Genomic DNA, 16,672 nt, shown 5'->3' on the forward strand with positions numbered 1-16,672 from the left:
CCAAATATACTATTTAAAATTTCTCGCATTGTAAAATATACCTAATAATATACTTAAAATAGAGACTAAACTACTAATCTATCATCGGTAGATGGTGAGCCGGAGCAATCATATACATCGATGCCTTTGTGATTTCCATTTGCACTCGCTAGGTTTCTGGTTGGTGCCCGCGCTATCGCAGCCTATGTTGGTCGCTATGTGAGCGGATAGTGATAACTTGTCTGGGTCCGGATTGACACTGCCGCCCTTGCCCGGAATCAGCGATTCGATGACTCGAGATGTTTTAATTCGCTAATTCAATTCAGTAATTCTAATCGAAATTGTAAAAACCTGAGTAGATGATGCTAATTCATTGCATTGTACCGTACATTGTGTGTGTCTTGGTGATAAAATAATCCGACTATTATTGATTATTATTAGTCTAATCTATAAAAGCTGAAGATTTTCTAGTTGTCGATCTCTGGTCCCGACCGGAGAGATTGAACCCACGACCTATACCGAGCAAGAAAGGCTTGACCAACTTGTCGCGCTGGGGCTCATTATCTATATTGCTTGCATTGTTTATTGTATAAAGTTGATTATGTTCATTTTGAGATTAGCACTTTATCAGTATTGTAGCATAACTATATGTTACAAAAACATGGTTGGCATCTTTCATGTATTTGGTTGGGTAGAGCGGACTATCTCATAATCCTCAATTGCTGCAAACCTATCAGGCTATCACAATGTAAATTGTGTAGGTTAGACTATCTCTCACTGAGCATGAATTTTTGCACGCCAAGTTAAACACTATATTTTCTTTGATTGTCTCTCGTGTCGACTCCTTTCATTGTATCGCAATTCTTGTGTTTTCTGAATCGAATGCCATGAAAATATTGTGATGTAATTAATTTTTATAATGTTCAATGTATGTTGTCTTATCTAGAGTGGAGTGAGAGAATTGGATGTTTTTTAATCCTAGAAAATACAGCACGAAAATACTTTGTGCTCAGCTTTAAAAGTGGGCTACTGGATTGCTCAACATAAAAACCTCAAAGCTGGTGCTTCACATACAGTGCCAATATGCATTTCACTTGTTTTGAGTATGAATGAAGTCAATTGAGTGTAAAATGTAATATTAATTTCTCCCCTAGATATGAAGTTTCTATGGTTCCAGAAAGAGACAATTAGCTCAGCGGATATATCTACCTTAGGCCTACTATTAAATTACAAGCAAAACCCGAGTTGTTCAAATCCCGACTGATATTTCTTCCAATGAGCTTTGACGTGTGCCAAATTAATATATTGTACCAGGCAGCGCCTAAAGGAACTCAACTGAATATTTGGTTTTGGCGTAGCAAAATATTGAGATTATGCAGTTGTCAAATATAAGCCTACAAACAAACAGTACTTTAACTGTAAGCATCACGGTATTGAACTACCGGTACATTTATTACAGTGTGCACTAAATAAGATAATTAGCAAGTATTTTGGTATTTCGATAGATATTACATCAAAAACTCAAATGAAGTCTGCATCACTGTCTTTGAATATGATTTTTTCAATTTCGTTAGTTTTACAGATGGACTTGATAGCCAGACTGGAATCGGTGGTTGTTTTCGACAGCATGTTGTGCGTAACAGACGGATTTCTCGCGTGATCGGAAAATTTCATCCGCGTGACCGAAATATTTTTCGCTCTGATTCGATACGAAATTACTTATTAAACGACACAATGTGCTAAAATAGACCTGGTATACGCCGGACTAGGTTTACGCCGTATATTCGCTGTTGCGCAAATGCCACGCTTGCTTGCGTTCATTATAAAGCGCAAGCGCCTTATTCTGGATCTGGACTCTGGTATCGCTTTGTAACGTCAGCATAATTCATTAATCGGCGTGATCAGATATAAATGCTCGCGTGACGTTGCGCATGCCGTTGCCACCGATTCCACTCTGGCTTGATAGGGATACTGAATTATTGTCATTATAATTGTGAAGTTTATCTTCCATTTTTTCTCATTCATTTGCTTATTATTGATGTTTCACAAATTGGGATTTGCTGGAGGCAAAGGTAGTTTCAAAGTCAAATGTGATGGGAATTTATAAACGCGACTCAAGTCCATTGCAAAACTTAGAAGACAATTCACCACACAAACCAGCATGCTGCTATAAAATAATGAATATTCTTCAAGGTCAACTATCCAGATTAATATTTTTTAGTAAAAATAGGCAGTTTATCATGCTTTGTGGTGCTCTGCATGTGTAGGCTATTCTGAAAGAATTTATTGTTTATTTTCTGGATATCGATTATAATCATACGTTATTCCTAGTGTTTATAGCTAGCGATAGGTTGAGAACTATGTATGCTGCGGCCGTCCAACCAGTTGCTCCACCACCAATGATGAAAGCTGATGAGCAGCCTCCAAGGATGACACAAAAGGCTGCCGATAACCCACCGAACGGAGTAAAAAAGGTCCCACCCACCCGTGCCAGGGGTGTGTCGCTAGCCATGCTCGTGCAAGATAAAATTCTAGAGCCCGGATTGGGAGTATTGTCTATCGATTATTTGGGTGTAAATTATGTTGCTGACCTACAAGAAGATGGAAAAATCTTTTGGAAGCAGATACATTTCGCGTCACCGAGCTCGTGGGCTATCTACGTAAAAAAGCAAATCGATCCGAAGAAAAAATCAGGCTGTGGATGGAATTCAGTGAAATACAAGGGGAAAAAATTGGACCATTATAAATCGTTATACAACAAAAGGGTGAAAGCGTCGCAGGCAGTGCCCGTTCCGACTCCGCAACACAACGAAATGATAACAACTCAAAGCTTCTTGCCACAATACCCAATCCCGTATTCACAGTTGAAAGAAATCCCTGGTGAAATCCATCCGAACGCGTTGATAAAGTGCGAAGAATTTGACGAAACCACTGGAAAAAATCCGCCTTTCAACGTTACCGTCTCCACAAACTGTCTGTTGCTGATTAACTTCCACTGTCACCTGACTCACGGCGAGGTCGTGGGTTACCTCGGAGGGAGGTGGGACCACGAAAAACAATGCCTTTTGATTCTTCAAGCGTTTCCGTGCCGGTGTATATTAGGAGACCACCAGAACGCCGCTCTCACGGAAGAGCACATCAAGTCGGAATTGCTGAAGCGCGGACTTTTCAAAGTCGGCTGGTATCACTCTCACCCGACTTCTCCGCCGGAGCCAACTTTACGGGATATCGAACATCAGCTGCAATATCAAATCAATTTCGGATCTAATAATCCAATGCTGGGTCTCATATGCTCTCCGTCGTATGAAGTCGAAGGCATGATCACCGATAATATGCTGAACGCGTTCTGGGTCGTTACTTCCAACGAGCAGACCGTGACCGCGAATTCGTGTTTGGGCGTGCCCATGCGATTCCCCATCTCCGAGTTCCAAGATCAGACCATAACGCCTGAACTGCACCAGGAACTGGTGTGGCTTGTCGAGTATTACAGCTTGTCTTCGGATCTGATCAATTTTAATCGGCAATGGCGTGGCAACGCTAACTATTTGGAGAGGCTGAAATTTGCAGTCATGTCGAAAATTCCGAAAGATAAAAACGTCAACGCTCTGGTTCAAGTTATACAAAAACTTGCTCTCACATGTCAGCAGTGAATTTGAACTCTCGGGTTTGTAAAGGAGGATGTCGGTGTACCGATGAGAAATATGTTGCAGATCTGTGCAATGTGTGAGTCCATGGAAATCGCTTGAATTTTTTTGCTTATATTTTCATCTATTGAACTGAAGACAATGACTTATCACGTGATCTGAACAATTACGTTTCAGTAACAAATCAAAATGTTTTCACAATCTGAATTCGAGTTATTTTCTCTTCCGTTATTTTAACGATTCGAGACTGTTGACAAAGCCGGGTTTACTTTATTGACGCACATACGAAATCGGAGAACACTGTGGTACTGACGAAGACGAGAATCATGGAAAGTTTTCGACGCATTCAGATTTTGTCTTGTTACTGGATGATATAGTTTTGTATTGAACCACTGAACAAGCTTCAATGTTTTGTACTATGTTCTGAGCGGTAATTTCCGCGTTATCATTCGAATACTTTTTCAGTTCATTTCAAGTGTGAAATGAATTGCTTGCATCATGAACATCCAGATGGATGGCATGTCAGTCACATGTGTATTATGATTTATGATCCATTGCCTAGGCTACTCGATTATTAACATCGGCACTGCTATACACATGTTGGACAATGACACCATGACCTTCAAAGTCTTTGCATTGTTTTTACAATTCTTTTGAACGCTTTGATTCTGCTAAATTTTCATTTCATGCAGTATCAACGCATATTATGCTCATTTCATCGTACGATGCCTATTGCGTGCAATTCTGTTGTATAGTGTCCTGTAGCATGGTGTGATTTATCCACGTTAAGGTATTGCCAAATGGGAATTTATTGCCAAAATTTCGTAACTAATGCTTTGTATGGGGTGGAATTGGTAATACTGTCCCTTAATATTGGTCTAATTCTAGAGACATTGCTTGTTGTCGTACGCTGTTCGACGAAGATTCTGTTGCACTACCGGTATATCATGAGTTCATTATTTCTCGCGGACTGGCTAATTTCCGCACAATCGCCTTGAAATGTAAACGTAAAGGGAATGAATTTTTGGTATGTTATGTTGCTGGTTCTATAAGCCCTATCCTTATTGCTGTACTCCAGGCTGCTACAACTGGTAGCTTGATAAGTATTTCAATACCTTTTTAAAATGTGTAAGTTACTCGGTCACGTACGATTCCAGTGCAGTTAAAGCTAAGATAGAACTTTGCCTACCTCTGCTAACAATTGTCTCACTATTTTTTGTTATGATTGACAGTTTCCAATGATATAGTGTTCAGGAGAAGTCCTGAATGAATCAGTCAGTAACCCGTTTGTCTTCTGCCGTCTTGGTACTACCACCAAGCGTCTGACATGATACATACAATCCTATTGTGACTATTTGTTTGCCTGCTTGATGATTAATATTTTCCTGTCACAGTAAGAGCAGTTACGCCCGTTTCCCTTTCTTTCGCTATTTTTCGATTTCGTCGACACCAGAGCCTTGACGAACGTGGCAACAACTGTTAGACGTCTTCAACCACTGCTTGTGTTTTTCTGTTGTCCAACGCAGAACTGTAAACTCCTTTTTTTCATCATTTCTCCCAAGAATCGATTTCGGGATTTCCAATGTCTGCTTCTTTTGAATCGTTTTTTTTATATCTATTTGCAAACACAATATGCCTGTCATCATTGAATGATTTTGTACTTGGGTCGTCCTCGCTTGCACTATTGTAAATATTTTTGTGTTGACTTTTTCCAGCCGGTGGTGCTCCGTGGCGGGAATTCCAAGACTGTCCTGACTGACGAATGAAATTTTGCAGTTTTTTTTAAAACATGTTTGCTTTTTCTTTGCCTTGTGTTATACAGTTCACATTAAATTAGTTTAAGTTCAAGTATTGTCATTGTTTCTGTAACATTACCATGGATGTGGAAGACGCGTTTAAAGTTGTAGGGAGCCTCGGAAGGTATCAGAAGTATATGGTCTTCAGTCATTTCTTGCTCAACGTAAGTACCCTTTCACTTTGTGAAATCAGTATAAGCAAGAAATAAAAATTTGTGCTCAATGATATTTATTTTTTCGATAGCATTGGTTTTAGCACGGTGTTTTTCATCGCACCTTTGACAACGACCTTTATTAATCGGATAACGATAAATGGAAATATTAACCCATCCTTATTTTTTTCAGATAACCTATGGATTTCAGTTGGTACTTATGGTTATTGTCGCTGCAACTCCCGATCCAAATATACCATCCGAACGAAACATGACAACCATCGTTACTGAGGTATCGTCTTAAACGACCTTCGATCTTAATTGTCGATCGGCCATAATTTCCTGCTAAATTCAACATGCTGTAGATAGGCTCAATGCTTAGGCTACTAGAGTGTGATGTTTATTGCATTGCTGGCACGTATTCCTGAAAGTTCTTCTTGTAAAGCACTTTTTGTACCAGTGGTCTCATATCATCAACTTGCTTGTCACAATCTATTTTGGTTGCAGTGGAAACTCGAAGATTGGACGGTGGACCTGATGTCGAGTCTGTTCATGGCTGGGTATGGTGTCGGATGTGCCGTAATGGGACAAGTGTCTGATCTTTACGGAAGAAAAAGAATTTTCTTGTTAAGTTAGTGCTTACTTTCCAACTTCCATGCTTATCTTATTACTATCCATTAAAAGAATGGTGGAATATTGTGGTATTAGTTCAACATTGCTACGTGAGTTTTCACACCTAGATCCGTTTCAGTGATGTTACCTGTTGTGAATTGACATTTTGCATATGTAAAGCGTCATATTTGGTGACACGATCGTTGAGATGCAATGTTGTTTCCAATTCTCTAGTAGTTGCTGACAATTACCCCTGATGAGTGTCGGCTACAAATATTCGGGCTCATTTCACTACGGATATACTTTTCACTTGTATATTGAAGTTCTGTGCCTCCAAGGCGCTCTTCTATCTGATATGTAAAGCTGGAATCGCTCCTGTTTTTGCATCCGTATTGGAAGAATACCGTTGTTAAATTATCACGCACTACAATCATAACTTGATGTCATTTTGAATATTATTGATAATAATTAGTGGGGTGGCGCCACTGTCTCTGTTGATATTTCGTAACTTCAGGCTACACAGGCAACCTAATTCAACTGTTTATCAATAACTCAAGAAAATGATTTAACCCTGGTAACCTGCATTACCAGTTCCATTAGTGTAATGTTTGTTTTATTATCCAGATTATACAATTATGCACTTGAGCAGTCTGTGCTGCTACTTCACGCACAGATGGGAGACGTTTGCTTTTCTGAGGACAGTCTGCGGTTTCTTTGTTGGGGGAAGCGGTCATGTGTTCTTTGCGCTTCTGGTAGAGAATATTGGAAAGGAGCATTGGGGCACTGCAGGTAATGAATTTTGCGATGATTTTGGTATTCAAGAAATAATTTATGAAATGAATCCAAGTACTACGCCACATAAGTTTATATTATTCCTTGAATCTGTGACGTTCGTCCTACATACTGAATTTACATATCAGGTACAATACACAGACTTAGGACTGGTGTGTTTTGTGGCCAATTTTCCACTCAGTTTCAAGGGTTTTGATCAAGATAATTGTTCCTCCTGTCACCTTGGTTGAGTCTAATTTTCGGTTCCGTGCATTCATTGAATTAAAGCGTTTAAATTGCGGAAATGCCAGGAAATCGTTAAATTATTCATGCAGCTCATCTGTGTTCTCTTGTAATGGGCTCTCTCGTACAAGAAATGACCTCACTTGACTCGTGGATGAGTTTCTGGCACGGGAATGTCTTAATTTCACTTAATTACGGTACTGCAAAAGAACCACTGAGTGCGTTTCCTTGTTGGCATCGTAAATTTTTCCACGCATTTTGAAGCCTATGCCATTTTCTAGGTTTATCAAACGTTTTAGGGCCACTAGCCCATTGAATTTTCGAATGCATCTCACGCCACAATGCAGCAAAATTGTACCTGACGTGTTTAACCTTTGAAGGCTGCTGGTACATGTTGTTATACTTTTAATTCGAGTCGTGCAAATTCAAGAACCTTGGTAATTTGATGCCAAGTGAAGTATTTTGCTTTCAGTCCACTAGTCAAGCACTACTTACTGCGACGTCATACCAGTAATAATCATCTAGCAAGCTCTAAAATATATCATTCTTGCAAACGCAAGGAAAATAATTCCAGTTGTACACAGTGCACACGTCATCGAACATAATTTTGTACTTCTCAGCCATGACTAATCTGTAGAATGTTGCGACAATGCCACTAGTTGATCACTAAGTTAAATAAATATCATTTCTACGAACATGAATATTGCATAACCTTGTGCAACATGTTTTTTGGATGTTTGAGTTCCGACCAAGTTTAGTGTTGAGGCTTTTCGCAGTGGAAAGAAAGCCGGTCGAAACTATATTTTTCATTGATAAATAGTTTTGTAAGATTATATGTTCATCGCTCTAAAAATCTAACATCACAACTCGACTGGAATATCTTACAATTGCCAATCGGATCATGGGTGCCAAGCCCTCACTTTATTTCTAACATCCAATATCATTGTTTTTATGTATGATACCCTTGCTAATTCGCTGATACCGTTGACCATGTAGATATGATATGCTGTGAACGATAGTTCATCTTTGCGGTAGCCTGTTCGGTACTGCTTTCAACACAGGGGGAATTTGACAAGTATGTCTGGATTGTAGCCATAATCAAACTATACTATATCGGGACAGTTCATTGACTGCCTGAACTTTGTTTCATTCTGATATTGTCACTTTTGATGTATTGGAATGTAGAGGATTCTGTTTTGCATGTAAAAATTTTTATCAGGAAACTGGATTTTCTCATTGACCTCCACTGTGTTGAGCGATTACCGCTAATGACTGTGAGGAAATTTTTCCTGAGCTCAATATCACCCGCTCTAATGTTTTGTAAAAATTTCCATTTCTGGCAGTGGCTATTTCCCAAACATCACTTCCTTCATACCATGCTCCACTGATATTCAAGTATTAATTAATGTTATGTGTATACTCTGATTGCAGATACTGAAAAAAACCGTATGTGGTGCCCGCTGTTTCACCGCATTGTTTATATCTGGCAGCATGTCAAACAGGTACCATGCTCCTACTGTACAAACACATTGTAAACTCGACGATATATTACCACCATATTAGGGGCTTCTACTTCTATGAAAGGACTGGTGTAGGTTGATTAATGTAAACATTAAACAATCAGCTCCCGCCTCCTTTATCCTTGCTTCACTGGCATATTTTCAGGTATCCTCTACTCTCTGTTTTTTTCTGTCGGAGTGATGTTGCTCAGTATGTTCGGATACCTTTTGCAGAACTGGAGAACTTTGATTCTCCTGGGATCTGCCGTTCCGCTCGTGGCCGTTCCAATCTACGCTTACACGTGGGTGCTCTGTTCATCTTGTTATTCTTATAACCGTTATGATTGTTTTGTTCACTTCTTAGGATCATGCTTTCACCTTTTTTGCGATGTTTCTGTTTGTTTAGTTCCATCCTGGTTGATTTGAATTGTGAGTTTTGCGGTTGCTGATGAAAATGGGAATGTGTTTAAAAGCTTTATCTCGTTATTTCACGAGCCCGCCCGATTGTCTGCCTGAATTTGATGTGGTAGCGAAGTGAAATTGACCGTCTTGTCATGTGTTTTGGAATCACGTGTGCTTGGACCAATGCAGCATTCGAGACTTGCCAAATATTTCATGGAGAGTCGAGTCACATGTTGTCTTTTAGAATGCCAGAATCGTCGCGATGGCTTTATCACGTCGGTAAGGTGGAAGAGGCGGAAAATGTTTTGAGATACATTGCGTCGAAAAATGGAGGCTCGGCATCGGGTATGGTATCTTGTGTGATTTACATGACTCGTTATTGCACAGTCGTTGCTTCTTTTCCTTGATAGAACACATTCGGTAGTTTGTGTAGATGGCCACAATTAGTAACCCTGCCAATTCAGTGTACCACGCGAACACTTACATAATTCAATGCATGTGCAATTGTGCATAGCAGTGTTTATTGGACTCGTGTCATTGCCCTAAACTGGCTTGACTTGACTCGAACTCAACTCATCAAAAATATAGAATGACGTGTTACTTGGGGACAAATCGCTTCTACTCGCTCAAACATTATTTATCCTCCAAACAAATGTGAGCTGTGGCAATGACTTCATAGCCTACATGCAGCCTTTCAGTGAAAAAATGTTGCTTACATTGAACTCCAGTACTATTCTGAATGGAGCGCACCCCGTTGGCAGCATTCGCGTTAATTTGCATAAATAATCAAGTTGGCTGGTAGCATTTTATTAGCTTAGAAAAGGCACCAAGTTTGATTTGTGATCCATCTTGCACATGCAATTATGCATTTGTATATGCACATTAAAATCAAACAAAACAAACTGAACATTTGATGACTGAAGCTTGACCCGGATCAAATATTGCTGCGACTCGAAATTGCTTATGACTCGATGGTATGGATTTGATCCCGACATGGTACACGGTATTATATTGCATTGAAAATTATGGAACGACAGCGTTCTCGAAGAGTGCACACCTGAATGGGTCGTTATGGCGAGAGTGGGTGTGCTCTGGGATGTGCCACCGCTCGACAAATGTAGCATTCGTTATCCGTGTCAGGTATCTCACTACGTAATGATGATGACGGCTCCACATCGCACGGAGAAGATATGAAAAAGTATTCTGTCATCGACATGTTCAAACGGAAGAAACTCGCGATCTTCGCGGCCACGTCGTTTTACTTATGGTACAAGTTTCCTATTTGTTGTTACGGCTATTTTCCGGAAGTAGCGATGTTCTTGTTCAGGTTCGCATGCTCTTTTGTGTATTACGGACTGACGTTTGACGCCAAATTCCTTTCTCCGAACATATTCATCGCGAACACGCTGTCTGGCGCAATAGAATGCCCCGCTCTTATCATCACGTATTTTTCAATCTCTCGGAGACGGTATGATTGATGGAATAGTTTGAGCTCAGTACCTTTGATATTAATACTACGCACCTTCAACTTTGCAGCATAGGCAGAAAAGGGACTTTGGTCGGTTGCTTTTTGCTGTCCACCGTTTCAAGTATAGGAATGCTCTTTGCGACCGGGCTGATGTCAGGTATAAAGTTCAGACGGAATTATTCTTGTTAGCAAATGCAGGAAAATAGCCGAGTCATGCCGTGTCGTATCGAATGTTATTTCCTGGTTTATTGAAAGTTTTTTTTCCTGGTTCATGTTCCTGCCGTTTCGGTGCCGTGCTGAAAAAATCTGCGCCTTTTTTATTGTCTTCAATTTAGAGGCAATGCCGGTGTGTATTTACTGTGGGTTGATCATGACTTCAAAGATAAGTTATTTCCACTCGCATAACCAGCTTTGTACTAGATGTCCGTATGCTGCATTGCGACCAATGGAGTGCTCATGACTTCTAAAGTGCATGATAGTATCGAAACTATAATTCCCATTGATGAATCAATTCTTAATGGCAAGGAGCTTATCATTTATCACTACTCAAATCGAATGATTGTGCCCAATCCTTGTTGCCGTGACTAATGATAGAGATAAACAGCCTGTTAGCTAATGATTTATGGAATAACGCATATTCACTCATGATTGATTTACTATTTCTGAAGGTATAAATGTTCGCTCAGATGAAATATTGTTACCATTGTTCGAAAGGTGTCCTTGTTTTTTCATCTAATAATAAGTGTTGACTTAACGCGCTGGCTGTAACTGCCGATAAAATGTGGGATAGGCAAATATTGGGTAGCAATGAAACAATACCGTAACGCTATTGTGTCCACGCAAGTTCGAAGTTGTTGGTATTTATAAATTCTTAGTTTCTACTCGCCAGTGTCTCATCAAGGGCGCTGTCTTGAACAGGCCCGTCGGTATGCTGTATCAATGTTTTTATGCCTGGCCTTTCACTGCAGCGCTATTATGCTGGATTGAGTAGGCCCTCTTGATTGCAACAGGAAATTGTGCGTGTGACCGTATTGTTTCTATTGCCGCGTTTGTGAATATGCAGAAAATAGCGGATATTCAAGATCACATTGAAATTCCATGACATTGAAGGGACAGTTACTGTTGATAATTAGCATACTATGTTAGCGTACAAGTTTTTGTTGCGGTCAAATCCGTGGAAAGTTGCATTTATTTTTCACAAAAGTTGCATTTATGGACAAGTTCCTTGAAATTATTAGGGTATGAGATACGCGAAACGATCCGTATGCAAGGCACTGTAGCAAAACTCAGCGTTGGCCACTTCAACAAAATCAACAGCCTGAACAAATTGACCCAGTCTAGCCTGAATGTATGTCGAATCAGAAAGGACCTCGGATGCGAGCGACAGTGAAATAACCAAGCGATCTATTTGTATTTATTTCCAAATATCTCCAGTAAAAAGCTAGTTGTATGAAAAATTGAAAAATGTTGCAAAAAATTGCATGAAAAAAATGGAGGAAAGTTGCATTATAAGGTTCCTCCAAACAGCTTGAAACACCATACTACATGATTTATGAGTATTTAGGAAGCTGCGGGAAGCTTAAAAAAAAGTTGCAAATACTTGCCCTAAATTGATGACACATTGCATTCTCTGACTGTCGCTTACCATCGTTTCGTGATTGCCGCAGATAATTTGTCAACGGTTCAGCTGGTCTTGGGACTGACAAACAAGCTGGCTGTCGCCGGGGCTTTTTCTCTCCTGTACATTTACACGGCGGAGGTTTTCCCGACGCAACTGCGGCTTGTGGCTATCGGCGGGTCAAGCTTATTCGCGAGAGTCGGCGCCATTATATCGCCGTTCGTTCCGTTGTTGGTGAGCCATTTTCCGGTGACTTCTCCCTCGCGTGTTTACTGGGATTATTTGTTAATATCTGGCTGATTACGGTATTTAGTCTTGAGAGCGACGACTCTTATTCACGACGCTCACAAGATACGAATTGTGACTCCGATTCCACTTCACAGGTGATCAGAGTGAACATTGCCGGTACTCGAGTAGGAATGCTCGAAACAATACCGTACCTTCATATTGTTAATTTATTCGGTAAAAGCTTTTCGACGGACTCTCATCGGTGGCTTGTAGTGGATAAATTTACATTATGAAGTTCTTGTTTCGCGTGATTCCGAAGTTCTGTGTCCCAAAAGGTTTGTTCGAGCGGACGTAACGCTGTAAATTTCTACTCAATTACGTGCGGAAGTTTAGATTTCGAAGTCAATTCAAGAGAGAACTTCCCAAAAGTAGATCTGGTCGAGACATCACATTCACATACTGTTCGTCATCTTTCGATGTTGCAATATGGATCTTTGTGACGAACGCAAAGTGGCTAACAACCCTACGAATTCGTGCCATTTCCGAAAATATATTGAGTTACTGTCATTATGGGGCAATTTAACTCGTAAACGTGATGGAAACATCTCAAAACCAGTTTCTGCTTTACTAATTACAATGCCTAAAAAGTAGGTAATTTCAAGAATTTCAAGTGGAAGTGGTCACAAAAATCCTTGTTGAGGATTCTGAAAATGTAGATGTACATCAGTGCTGACCGCCGTTATGTATTCACCGATACGCTCCAAGATCTTGTAACGTAACCAAATTTTTTCATCGTGAGTCTAGAAAATCGAACCAGACTTGGACTACTAGATGAAATTTTAATTTAATTTGTGAAATTTTTGCATGCTCTAATTTTAATTCTATCTTATTTCTGGTTTTTCTGAAAATGCTGCTGAAAACCGTATCGTGCGAAACGGAGCTAAGCTTGCTGTAGCTGAACATATATTACCTATTCTTATGCTTATGGGAATGACGTCTGATTTTATATGAAGTGAACTTATTCGGTTTCCAAGTTTTCACGAATTTAGTAATTCTGCGTCTAATCTAATTTGGAAAAAATGTGTAGCTCCGATTCTAATTCTAGTAGAATTTGGAGCCAAGCTTGCCGAACAGACATTTGTTGTTCTCATTGCCCTCTAATTTGCTATGAACTGAACTTAACTCGTTGTCCAACTTTTCGCAGATTCAGTAATTCTAATCTGATTTGGAAAAACTGTAGGTATAATTCAAAATTCTAGTCTAATTTGGAAAAAAACTGGGTAGCTATAATAATTCTAGCTGAAACATTCCCGTTCGATGACCGTCTTGAAAATTACAGGCGCCGATACAATCGTACCTGCCGTATATCGTCTACGGCGCGGCTTCCATTTGCGGGGCGATGCTCAATCTTATTTTGCCGGAAACTCTCGGCAGGCCGAGTCCCGAGATGAGCGATTTCCAGCCGAAAGTCGAGTCTGCGACGGATGGCGACGATGTGACCGCGCGTGTGCGTTCTAGGTCTTCCCGTGACGATGAAAAGGTAAGTGTTGATTGTGTTGAAACATGAAAGAGTTGTAACTTCAGCATTTCGTGGCAATGTTAGAAGAAAGTTTGCACCATCAGTCCATCACGATCTTGAACTTGGACAACTAGATGATTCCATGACATGTCCTTTTTCCTAGCCCTCAATCCAGTTTTCATCCTGGATACAGTCATGCTCACGTGTTGATTTGTATGGTCCCCCGTGATCTTGAACTTTGGTTGTGTCTCTGGGAGATATTGGCCTCTAAAAAAATGCTGCATGATAGCATGGAGAATTTCTGAATTGGCTTCAATTTTCTTTCTCAGAGACCTCTCATAACAGCCTAGGAGTGACGGCACTTTCGGGCCTTCCCATCGATCGGAAGATGCATTTATAGAAGCAGCGTAAACACAAGTGCAAGTATATCAACGGTGGGCACACTGTGCAGTCATTCAGCAAACGTAAATTTGTGCGACTGATAAACTTATCTGCCGATCTGTTTATATACACGCGTCCTAGATGACACGGCGACTCAGATGCATTGCCGCAACACCTTCTTTGATTTTCAAGGGTTTGTACCATACCTGTCGCCAATTTCTACCATATATTTGTGTTGGGTGACAAATCGCTCTCTTCACTCCTCCCATCAATATAACGGGTGCAACACTGGACGGGTTTTCTTGGAACATGATATTCGTACAAATTGACATCGACATAAGAACTGCTACAAAGAAAACCCTATATATTACTAGCTTTTCCCCATATCCAATGTTGCAATGTTTACCTTATTATCGTATATCCATATATTTATTGTGAAATAAGTAGCGCCATCTGTGGTTATCTTTCTGGTTTTGCGACTGTACGTTTAAACTGTGATTTCATGATAATACCAGGGTTGTAACCAAGTCACAAGGCTCCGAGTCACAAGACAATCTCACTTTTATGGTTTTGACTCTAGTCAAGTCGAGTCATTTTCAACTCGCCATCGAGTCAAATCCGAGTCCAAGTCAGCGAGCAGAGGGTCGAGTCCGAGTCATGGTATTATGACTCGAGTCCGAGTCCAAGTCATTGTGTTGACTGCTCAGTTTCCAGTTAAAGTCTTGTAAATCCACTTTTTATAACTCTGTTTGGTGATATCGAATAGTTCGCATTAATAATATACTAGTTTTCCTCACCTCTAGCAGTTTCCGGTCGCATTTTTAAGTACCAGTACCAATTGACGAAATCCCAAGAGTGTGGTTACTTTACTATTCTTCGAAATTACAATGAAATGTCGGTCGTGGCCGAGTCTCGAGTCATATGACTTGGTTTGAGTCATGCACAATACATAGATTGAATCGAGTCGAGTCATTTCCGTACTTTGATAAAAGGACTCGAGTCATCAGAAAATCGTGACTCGAGTCGAGTCATTACAACCCTGGATAATACATTATCAAATGTCGCTACATAATCTCGTCAATACGTTAACGAATTATAATCGACACGGCCGCGTTGTCACTAAATTTTGTGAAAGAAGAATGGTTCATCTCTTGATTGCCTCTTTCTGTTTGAACTGAGGATATCTATGTGTTTTTAGAATCTCGGTATCTGTGTTCAATTTCGTTCGCTCAAGTTCCTATGTTTATCCCGTGCGCGTTTTCCTTCACGCTGCTTCTATAGACGAAGTGCCCTATTTTTTTTGTGTGTTGCAGTTCCAACTGATGTTATAATCTATATTCAGTTGATTCATGTAACTCTGCCAATTCTCCATTAAAATCACTTCACTTATGGCCCCTGTGCCTTACCTCTTGCGTTCTGCTTTGTATAGTATGTGTTATGTGTATGCTATATCCGTGTTACCAAGTCCATTTATCATTCTGTGAGCTTTTTATCTTTTCCGCTCATGTGTTCTTGCTGACTTAACCACTGTGACAGTACTTACTGACAAGTTATATCTCAAGATGATGATACATATGCAATATTTGCCTGCGATTCTCGCCAAACCTCTAACCCCTGCAATTGCTGTGATGGGTATTTGGTTGACTTTGTCAGCCGACGAACGATGTGTTGAGCACTGGCATAGCCAAGGTCCGAGGGCAAATAGCGCTCGTCGGCGATTGTGTTGGAATTATGTCACTTCCATTCCATATATCCGTGGTTCTTATGTCTATGTTTTACGAGTCCAAGACCTGGATCGGTATGGGCAACGTTGTCAGAACTACGATTTGAGTAAAATGTAACGCGGTTACCATCTCACCTCGCCGGCCGGCTATATTGCAATCTATCTTTGTGAAGCCAGAATTCACTTGCACTTCCCGCGGTGGTTTATGCAATCTTATTGCCATTCGTTGTATTCTTCCAAGATTTTCTCGTCTTTTCAGTGGATTTGAAAACTATAGTTACGTACGTCGCTTTCACTAAGCTGCTCATGAAAATATATACGTCTATAATATAATATAATATACCGGTATTTGCAGTATGCGTTTCCTTGTCAAGACAATCTGCGTTACTTGGGGTAGTCCTCGGTGTCATTATATTCATAATCAGCGGTTCTATTATATTCATCCACACAGGACCGTAACTTAGGGTTACCATATTTTGGAATCGGGAAAGGATGACACTTCAAAATTTTCAGACTTAGAACTGTGGAGTAAAATTCGATAAAAAATGGCAAACTTTTCCCGACCCCGTGGTGGGCTGACTAAAAACAGAAAAAAAAGGTCATTCGAACCACGAATTTCCTAATTAGCGTCATTTAT

General features: G+C 40.2%; 4 protein-coding genes across 5 annotated transcripts in view; 3 read left to right on the forward strand and 1 right to left on the reverse strand.

The window, feature by feature from the left end:
- The window catches only part of LOC145450199 (sodium/calcium exchanger 3-like), a 162,573-nt gene that overhangs the window by 64,124 nt on the left and 81,777 nt on the right, over positions 1-16,672 (reverse strand). The gene's annotated exons all lie outside the window — the stretch shown is intronic.
- Positions 1-16,672, forward strand: part of LOC145450212 (cysteine desulfurase-like) — a 191,960-nt gene that overhangs the window by 30,087 nt on the left and 145,201 nt on the right. The gene's annotated exons all lie outside the window — the stretch shown is intronic.
- Positions 146-5,445, forward strand: LOC145450213 (MPN domain-containing protein-like). Its single transcript, XM_080328719.1, has one exon. It carries the CDS (start codon positions 2,340-2,342, stop codon positions 3,627-3,629), a length of 1,290 nt encoding a protein of 429 aa, XP_080184845.1. The 5' UTR covers positions 146-2,339; the 3' UTR covers positions 3,630-5,445.
- Positions 5,443-16,389, forward strand: LOC145450209 (solute carrier family 22 member 15-like). Its single transcript, XM_080328716.1, has 12 exons — positions 5,443-5,583; positions 5,765-5,863; positions 6,079-6,202; positions 6,808-6,972; positions 8,863-8,998; positions 9,343-9,443; positions 10,239-10,365; positions 10,426-10,566; positions 10,635-10,723; positions 12,234-12,418; positions 13,752-13,952; positions 14,261-16,389. Exons 1-12 carry the CDS (start codon positions 5,500-5,502, stop codon positions 14,279-14,281), a joined length of 1,473 nt encoding a protein of 490 aa, XP_080184842.1. The 5' UTR covers positions 5,443-5,499; the 3' UTR covers positions 14,282-16,389.

This window comes from Botryllus schlosseri, chromosome 11 (assembly GCF_051294905.1).
Source record: "Botryllus schlosseri isolate E-star chromosome 11, Bs_hap1, whole genome shotgun sequence".
NCBI lineage: Eukaryota > Metazoa > Chordata > Ascidiacea > Stolidobranchia > Styelidae > Botryllus > Botryllus schlosseri.

What these genes read in the sequence shown, in the direction of transcription:
- LOC145450213 (XM_080328719.1), top strand. Translation starts at nt 2,340, where the DNA reads ATGTATGCTGCGGCCGTCCAACCAGTTGCTCCACCACCAATGATGAAA.
- LOC145450209 (XM_080328716.1), top strand. Translation starts at nt 5,500, where the DNA reads ATGGATGTGGAAGACGCGTTTAAAGTTGTAGGGAGCCTCGGAAGGTAT. An exon ending in GCCACGTCGTTTTACTTATG is followed by an intron (nt 10,366 to 10,425) that starts GTACAAGTTTCC and finishes GTTCTTGTTCAG; the next exon opens with GTTCGCATGCTCTTTTGTGT. An exon ending in CGCCGTTCGTTCCGTTGTTG is followed by an intron (nt 12,419 to 13,751) that starts GTGAGCCATTTT and finishes TGAAAATTACAG; the next exon opens with GCGCCGATACAATCGTACCT.